The sequence below is a fragment of the Telmatherina bonti genome (assembly GCF_933228915.1).
Source record: "Telmatherina bonti genome assembly, chromosome: 7".
In the NCBI taxonomy this organism is placed as follows: Eukaryota; Metazoa; Chordata; class Actinopteri; order Atheriniformes; family Telmatherinidae; genus Telmatherina; species Telmatherina bonti.
In genome coordinates, this window is record NC_136625.1 from 20,139,475 (window position 1) to 20,149,141 (window position 9,667).

Sequence of the window (9,667 nt, forward strand, 5' to 3'; positions counted from 1 at the left end):
CCAATCAAAGAAAATGTGTTAAAAATGTACTTTAAATACACAAATATTGTGTAGATAAAACAGATAAAACAACCAATCAAACCAATCAAAGAAAATCAGTTAAAAATGTACTTTAAATACACAAATATTTACTTTAGTGTTTACTTTTTCCCTCACTTGCCCTCATTGTAACTTTTGTTTTTACTTTGTTGCTGCTGTGGCTTTTTTTCATGTATTATATTCAGCACGGCACACATTTTCATGGTCAAAATAGGTCACTGAATAAAGTCATGTGGCATTAAAAAATGCACTTCTGCTCACTGAGAGCACAGAAAGAGTAGCCCTTGAATATTCAGAGCAGCTCAATTACATATCAAGCAACTGGGTGTTGCTGGAGGAGTGTAACACCACTTTGAATGTGTTAACATACATAATTGATGTCAACGTGTACATTCGCAGCTTCTAGTCATGCCTTAGGACTGCTGATCCCACTTGTATATTTCAAGATATTTAATTGGTCTGGATTTTTAAATGACCCAGTGGGATTCAGTGGCAGGAGAAAAAGCTGATTATTGATGAGTGCGGAGGAGCACTTGCTAGTGCAGTGCAGATGTTGTTTCCAAATCCTTCGGGATAAATGCAAGTTATAGAGCAGGATTATATCAGTCTCTCTTTGTGTCCAGAGTGTCAAACTGCGAGGTTTCAAGCGAGCTGTCTCCACACCTGACATACAGCACAGACATGACAGACATCATTTCACTCTTTTTTCTCCATTTCCTTTTCATTCTCAGCTTGTGTAGTCTGTTGTAGCCTTGTCACTGGACCAAACGGCTCTTTGGATTTAGGACATAGGCAGGAAAAAAAAAAAGGGAGGGGGGGGGATTCATGTGCTAGAGCATAAAATTGTCAATGACATGTCAACGTTTTTCCCCTCTGTAGGAAGCGAGACCTTTGAGTACATCAAACAGATTGCCCCTGACCTCCGGCCGGCAACCAGATAAGCTCATCTCCGCTCAGTGTGCCTGTAAAGACACAGACTTTGTTGTTCTGAGGCGCCAACATGAAACAATAGAAGTAAAAGTCTGCTTTTTCCTGTCTTTTCTTAACGTTTCAACTGGATTCTTTGAAACAAACTGCATTGATTGTCTATAACCCTGCAGCCACTGGATTAAAGAAGAAAAAAGAAAAGAAGAAGAAAAAAAATCCAGCACCCTGCAACACAAGTTTATAGTAAGCAAAGGATCGTAAATTTTCTGAAACACTAGGGGATTCAGGAGTTTCTGCAAGGCTAATAAACCACACTGGTCCAGCAGCAGCGGCAGCAGGCTGAAATACTCCTTTGGCTTCTCACAGATGGACATTGCCTTGATGCCTCTTCTTCCAAGCTGCGAAGGATCCAGAAACAAGACGCAGGGCTGATGAGTAATTTGTAATTAGCTATAAAATGACTCACTTTTTTTCTTCTTTTTTTTTTGCAGGTAGGGATGTTGCTCATGATTGACATCCCGTGCAGAGAGTACTTTAAGGCAGCTGCTGAATTTATTTGTGGATGAAAAGGGGTCTGCTGCCACTGCACTGGCTTGAGCAACTGCAGGGTGCTGCCTGTGTACCTGCACTGATGCAATGTAAAGGTTTGTGCAAGCCCACGTATTCCCTGCAAATCATACAATAAAGACACGGTGCTTCATCACGAGGCCCACTATAAGTTAACTGTTGTACTCAGTCCACCACGCAAATCTGAACTATTAGGAGGAGCGAATATGCTTCATAACGCATCGGATCATAAAGGTGATTGGTACATAAATCCTGGTGCGCACCATCCAGGCAAATTATATCTTTTTTTTTAAAAAAAAAAGTACATTGCGAACATATCCATGCTTTATATCAGAGATGCTTGGCATTATCAGAATCTACCTCTGCCCGTCATGTATTGTGAGTTAGTCTAAACGCAGGCTTAAAGCGATAGGTGGTGTGTGAAGCTTACCTGATTTTTCTGGTAACAGGTGGTGATATCTTATTAGATCCCTGTGTAACCCAGGTCTTCATGTGACGGTTCGGCTTATTTTAATTTATGCAACGGTTGCCAAAACATCTCAGCGATATCACAATGTATCCCTTGTGGCAGCATCGCCCACACGGCATCCAGGTCCACCAGGCTGTAGCGATGTGCAGGGAAACGGACGGATGAAGAAGCCCACTCTCGCGCAGAAAACCACATTTGTCCACATTTCCCGGGAAGCGGCGGTTTCAGGGATTCTTCTCCATCCGCATCTGAAGGTCCGGTCTCACAAGCCCGCGTCTGTCTCTCTCGCGCATCGTGCTGCCAACATGTAACACTGGAAATCACTAGCGGCGCGTTGAACGCGCGCGCTGGTCGTCTGCGTTCACTCAAAGCACCCGCACAACTCTGGATCCATAAATATTACCACTCCACTTTTTTTTCTCCTCTGTTTTCTGCAGCTCTGTCCCACTTCAGCTATCATTTCCACCAGTTTGCCTTGGCGTGCACACTGCAGGCACACAGCAGTCTACGTGCTTGTGTGAGTTTGTGTGTGTGTTTGTGTTGGAACCAGTAGATTATCAGCTTGAAGACATTGAGGAAAAATGGTAATGTGTGGATTGTCATACTAGATAATAAAAGTTGTGTTTGAACGGTTCAGGTTATAACCAGGTTGAGGTTATGAGAAGAAACTGAAATGTGTGTGTGTGTGTGTGTGTGTGTGTGTGTGTGTGTGTGTGTGTGTGTGTGTGTGTGTGTGTGTGTGTGTGTGTGTGTGTGTGTAAATGCATCTGTTCCAACTAGTAGCCTCTCTGGAAACAAAATGCATGCACTTGTAATATAGAAGTCTTTCAGTTTGATGGTGAAGACTTGGTGTGATGTCATAGTAAACTTAAGGAGGGATATTAGGTTATGTTATGTAAGGAGTTGCTGTGTTTGTACATGTCTCCAGGAAACACAGGGCTCTGTAAGTCCTCTTAAGCACGGATTCAAATTAAGACTTGGCAGCTAATAGTTGAAGAAAAGATAGATAGGAATATTTTTGGTTTTCTTGACACCAGAGGGATGGTTATGAAATATAACTTTTTTTTACCCAAACAGGCTAAAAGAAACACACACACACACAGGTGGATTTTCTCAGTTTTGCCGTGTCATAGAATTTTCTGACTAATTTTGTGCTGTCAGTGGAAAAACACACATACACACCTAGTATGTGCATCCAGTCACTCGGTGTAGTATTTGGAATCCCTCCCCGAGGCTCTGTCCTGAACAGCTGCACATGCTGACCAGGTGCATCTCATTTCCCATGCTGGTATTATGCCAGCTGAAAGATCCTGCTGTTTCTCCACACCAGGCAAGACGACTCATCTGACGTTTCCAGTTGCCTACTGACCTGAGCTGCATGTCATTGTACAGGCACCAATTACTCATAAACCAAAGAGCATGTGCATATTTCTGTCTGAGGCACCAGTCTCTTAATCAAGGCTTTTTAATTAAGGGTACAAACCTGCTGCAGTATACTGCTAACTACTGGTCTTGTAGCCCACAGCTGTCCTCGAGGTTATCTGTGCCGAGGGTCGTGGTGTGACTGGGAGATGATAAATGTAAGCGCTGGCTTACTTCATATCAAAACATACAACATTGCATAACAAGGCTTTCCATCCCTGTTCATGTACATGACTCAGCTGTGATCCATCATCAAACTAATGTTAAATTATATCTATTTTGCTTTGCTTACATATCCCTAAGGTATATGTGCACATCACCGGATAACCTTAACCTTCTCAGTGGACTTTATTTGACCTTATCTACTACCAGAAATGAATCAAAGTTGGTTTTGTCTTTGGTTTTTTCATAAATTCAGTTCTGCCACTAAAGGGGCTGCATATTAAAAGATGGCACAGTGCCTCTAGAAATATGTCATACTCCAGATTTTTAATGCAAGCAAAGATTAAGTACATAAGCAGATAACATTAGGCCAGAATTTGGACAGATGCAGTTATTTCACATGAGAGGTTTCTGTAATTGTGTTCATGTCTGTGTGCTTCTCACCGGTTTGAATTGGTCAGCACGCAATGGTTGTGTGTGTGTGTGTGTGTGTGTGTGCGTGTGTGTGATGTGGGGGTTTCACAGTAAGAATTTGGAAATATTTGACTTGAAATGTAAGCTAAATAAGAAATAAAAAAAATTGTTTTGTTTAAGCACAAATCATGAATGAATTATTTTCGTAAAAATTTCAAACCAAAAACAAAAGAAAGCAACCATGAAATTCAATAAGATATTTAGATATGTTTACGCTGAAAAACATGCACATACACCATAATGGTGATTAAAATGAACCAAAACATTTAGTAGAGGAGGTAGTAAGCTACATGCTCTTACAAAGAACACATCTGAAGAAAAAGATGCATATACAGTATTACATTTAATCAGAATGATAAAAGCAAAAACAAAACAACAGAAATAAATTTTATGGCTTTTGGCCCTACGGCTCTCAACACTAATCATGAGTTCAGTGTTCAAGATGGTAGAAAAAAGACAATGGATGATGGCAAATGCATCACAGGCCACCACAGAAGATCACAGCAACACAAAGGAAGAAGATGAAGACATACAGATTGTGTAACATGCTACTCCTGCATGTTATCCTTTCACCAGTGCTTTGCCAGATGATCTAAACCATGTTTGCATTTAAACTGAGCACACATTTACTGTTGTTACACTGCACAGCAAAGACCTGATGCAGGGCCAACATTTCACAGCCCTTTTAATTCATTTTCAAGCTCATAAACTGCAGCTACCGCTTTTCAGTTATGCAATACGATGCGAGTCCTCGCTGCATGTTTGCACTCCTCCTGTCAGAGCATCCATGTGAGTGCAGAAATCAGAAGGTGAAGCATGAAAACTGCAAGCAGACTCTATTCACCTGACCATGCATGCTATGCTTCCCTTGAATATGATTTGGCGGTATTGATTTCAAAGCATTTTCCTCAGGAGTGCACAATGTTTTCTGCTAGATCACCAGGGAACACCACTATTCCTCACTCATCATGCTTACCTAAAAAGTGCTGAATCTGCGACAGTAGCCAGGACTTATTATTGTGCAGATAACCTTCCTTTCTCTTTATAATTCAAGCAGGCACAATGGGAAACTCGTCATGATCTGCAATTATGTTTTCTAGATAAGATAAGCAGTTCACAATTAACTTAAGGCTTGCCCTAGACATAAGGAGCTTTTCATATCTGCTGACCCAGCCAATCAAACTGCTCCAGGAGCTGATTTTCAATACCACCATAGCTAAGCCTTTTGCCTTTGTGTTGTGTGCTTCTTTTTTTTTTTTTTTTTTTTCACTTTGTTGCACCTCACCCTCAGAAGATCTGACTCCAACACAAGGGGGCGTACACTGCTAAGTTTACCTCTCCTTGACCAGTTCAGCATCAGGGATAAATTTGATTATTATACCGACCTTGAGAGGGACTCAACTTAAAATGACATCTCAGGGGGAAAATGCCTTATTGCATTAGTGGCAGGGAAGCGTGTGGTTTTCTCCACAAAGAACTACTTGACACTCACGTGGATGGGAAAGTGAAGTTTGGTTAGTTAATGACTGTTATGGACCCTACTGTCATTTATCTGTTTGAAAGTGTGCATTTATCAAGAAGCTGAGTGAGTATGAGAAAAGTGTAGTATGCAGGTGCATTGGATAATCAAGTTCTGAGAGACCCCGAACCCATTTATCAGTGACACTGTGTACACTCAATGCACAGAATCCGGATGGTATTTTAAATAACCCGCCCTTAACCTTGTATCCCTTACTTCACATGTCTACATGTCTCCTCAAGCTTTAGGAGATCAGTTTTTTGTTTTGTTTTGTTTTTTTTTTCTAATTGGCAAGGATGCGCTTTCTGCCCACGCTTCCACACTTGTATCCTTGAAGTACAGGGCTTGCGATAAGCACCTGTCTTACTGGAATAAATGGCAGTAACCCAGTTGGGAGGGGGGTTGCTGTGCGCCCCTACAGGCTAGAAGTGCATCTCAAAGCCGTTTGGTTTAAGAGAGATGTAATTGGTTTGAGCTCCTAGTATATGTAAATTGAAGTGGATGGCTCCTCCCATGCACCTGATAGGGAGTATTTACAGCTCTTTACAGCTACCAGCTACAGTGTCTCCAAGAGTGCAGCGACGCACCATGACAATCCACTGGAGTTGAGCAATAAGGATTTCCGTCTTTACGCAGTCAAGTTGACCGACTAGTAACTGAGGGGGGGGGGAAAGTTTGTCAAAAGTTGTCCTCTTGTTTTCCAAGATGCCACGCTCTTTTCTGGTCAAGAAACACATAAACTCCGCAAAGAAGCCAAATTATAGTGAGCTGGAAAGCCCAACAGGTAAAGTTGTTGTTTTTTTTTAAAGAAAGGCAGCAGATGCGTCTCATTCCTTTTGTAATTTGCAGAAGTTGCTTTTAAAATCCGCACTCCAGCGATGACAGCCAACAGCTGATAACATTTTCCTTCTGCTCTGCTTATTTCAGTGTTCATCACACCGCACTTCTACAAGGGTCTCCCTCTGTCTGTCATCTCCCAGCCGGAGATCCTGAGCCCGGCAGCGTACAGCCCCATCACAGTGTGGACTACCAGCAACTTGCCGCTGTCTCCGCTGCCCAGTGACCTCTCCCCCATCTCTGGATACCCTTCCTCTCTGTCTGACACCTCCTCTAAAGACCACAGCGGCTCAGAAAGCCCGAGGAGCGATGAAGACGAGCAGATGCTGTCCAAACTTTCAGATCCTCACGGAGTGGAAGCGGAAAAGTTTCAATGTAGTTTGTGCAGCAAATCCTACTCCACGTACTCTGGACTGCTGAAGCACAAACAGTTGCACTGCGATGCCCAGACGAGGAAATCCTTCAGCTGTAAATACTGCGAGAAGGAGTATGTCAGCCTGGGAGCTCTCAAAATGCACATCAGGACTCACACCTTGCCTTGTGTTTGCAAAATATGCGGGAAAGCTTTCTCCAGACCTTGGCTGCTCCAAGGACACATCAGGACGCACACTGGTGAGTGGAAGGGGAACAGAGAGTGGGGCCTTTTGAGTGAGAAGAGAGCTGGCAGGCAGACATACAGCATGCTATTTGATTTACTGGCTTCAGAAGTTACATCAAACCCTGTTTTGTGGTGAGACGGAAGAAAAGGGTTTTATCTTCTTTTGCTTTGCTGTCAAGTGTGTGTTCTAAGGAGCCAAATATAATAAGCAAGAGGACAGTTTGATTTGATATTTTGATAAAAATGCAAGTGTTCATTTGTTGATAGTGTTCTTTCTTATGTCTTCTTCTACAGGTGAGAAGCCTTTCTCCTGCCCTCACTGCAACAGGGCGTTTGCAGACAGGTCCAATCTCAGGGCTCACCTACAGACCCATTCAGATGTGAAAAAATACCAATGCAAGAACTGCTCCAAAACCTTCTCCAGGATGTCTCTTCTGCACAAGCATGAGGAATCTGGTTGTTGTGTAGCACACTGAACTGGGATACTTTTCCACTACCAGAGAACCCCCCCCCCCCCCCCCCCCCCCGTTTCTTCTTAATATTTCCAAGCCCGTGGAGAAGTGTCAGGGAATCACACCAAGGGGGAATGCTGACAGATATGCAGGTCCTTTTTTGTATGACCGGTCCATTTCATTTCAGAGTGAGAAATAGCTCAGTGCTCACATGCTTCTTCTCGTTTCAATCAGTGTTTCTGTGATTGCGATCAGTGTGAAGCTTTGTCAAACCATGTACTCACCTGCCTGTGCTATTCATGCACTTTTCTGCATGTCTAGAAAGTTTTATAGGCCTCACAATGTTATTTTCAGTGTTTTTACCAATGTTTCTCAAGGGTTTTCATGCAGTGCTCAACTTTTAAAAAGAAAAAAATACAAGTAATACTAAAAGGTGCATTATGACTGGCAGTATGACTATAACCAGTGGAATAGTGAAGCCATTGCTACATAGGGAACAAGTGCAAACTTAGATTTAGTGGAAGATTATTATAACTTTTGCACTGTCTGTTGTAACAGTGTGCCAACACTCGAATAACAAAACAAGTGCCTCAGTTTTACTCAGCAATATGATTTATTTTTCCGCAGCAAGTTCCTTTTATATTTTTATATATTGAATGTAAGTGTGACTGAGATGATTGTATATTAACAGTGAAAACTGTGATGCTGAATGATTTTGATATTTTCATATTTTCATGACACTTTTAAAAATAAATGACATTTTGTATAGTTTCTTTTGGCATCTCCAAACTTCCTTTTCATCTCCGAGACTTTGTGTAGCTGTGGCGTAAAGAGAAGCCTTTTCAGAGGGACTTAGCAGGACTCATTGATTGTCGCACGCTTCAAAGGGAGAATCACGCAGTAAAGTAAATGATATTTAATCCAGCTTGCACCATCTCATGTTAAGAGGATGTAAAAATGAGGAGAGAGGTGACTCAATTCTGTGTCAAGCCCGAACCTGTTCCCTGTGAACCTGTCCAGGCATCAAACAATCTTGAAATTTAACACATACTAGCTATATTGATCTGCACTCACTTGTTACACCCTTTGAGGGCCCAAAACTCAGTGTGTGTTAAGTTTAAGTGTGAAGGTGCCGGGCTTAGAAAATCATCCTAATTTTGAAAATCATACCATCAAGCAGATTTAACATAAATCTTCTTTTTTAATCATAATATTGAATCACTGCAGTCACTGCAGGATGTCTGATCATTCCAATATCTAGATTTTAATATGTTTTCACAAGAAGATCCAATTTGCATTTGCTTTAATGACCCCCTTCAATTCAATGATTAAATGGACTCCTCCAGGCTACATTTTGTTGTCTTGTACCACATGTTGTCTTGAAACAGAAAGAGATTAGATTACAAAAAGTGCAATACCTCAGGGGATCCAGTCAAAGCAGAACTCTGTCTAACAAACCGCACACTGTGATACTGTATGCACTAATGGCCAAAAGCTGCTGACCTAAAAGATGTGATCTGACAAACAGACACTTGTTTTCCTTGCTGCGAGGGCCAGAACGACCCTGTAGGTATATTCTCTCCTCTCTGAGTCATCATCAAGCTATTCCAAGTGCTCACCAGCTGCTCTATGGATCTGGCCAGGTGTATCTCTGGCTGTACAACCTTGCTAGAAAGCAGGTGCAACCCACAGGATACGAGCCAAAGTTGCATCTCCAGCCATTCTGTGGAAACAATAGTCATAATCAGTGAAGAAAGAAGCAGCAGATTTGATTATTCAGATAATAAAAGTAAAGTGTTAACATGAGGGCATTATGAACTCTCACAAATATTAGTCCTCATTTCTGTTCAGAAAATCTAATATATTTCCTCGAATTAGCAGCATTTATCATAGCAGTGCGAGAGAAGGAGAAAAATGTGAATATGCGATGCCAATTAACTTCATAATGTTGGAAGACTTTCCTTTTACAACAACAATTAACTGCATGGCTGATTTCTCGGATAACAACAACTTGTTAAACGCTTCTGCCTCCAAGATGAATATTTGATTTAGCTTTTGTGACAGTAGTAGGAAAAGTCAGGGAGGAGGCGGAGCAGGAACTCATTCTGTATGTATATGGCTATTAGAGAAGGTGTTAAAGAAGGTGAGATCAAATATTTGCAAAGTTAAGAGACCATTACTGGTCACACCGCTGTGTTAAA

At 41.8% G+C, this 9,667-nt stretch overlaps 1 protein-coding gene across 1 annotated transcript; it reads left to right on the forward strand.

Moving 5' to 3' along the window:
* The first annotated feature begins 6,157 nt into the window (after nucleotides 1-6,157).
* On the forward strand, nucleotides 6,158-8,215 carry snai2 (snail family zinc finger 2). The gene is made up of 3 exons (XM_079243131.1): nucleotides 6,158-6,363; nucleotides 6,507-7,028; nucleotides 7,309-8,215. The coding sequence occupies exons 1-3, from the start codon at nucleotides 6,285-6,287 to the stop codon at nucleotides 7,488-7,490; spliced, it is 783 nt and encodes a 260-aa protein (XP_079099257.1). The 5' UTR covers nucleotides 6,158-6,284; the 3' UTR covers nucleotides 7,491-8,215.
* Nucleotides 8,216-9,667: the final 1,452 nt, after the last annotated feature.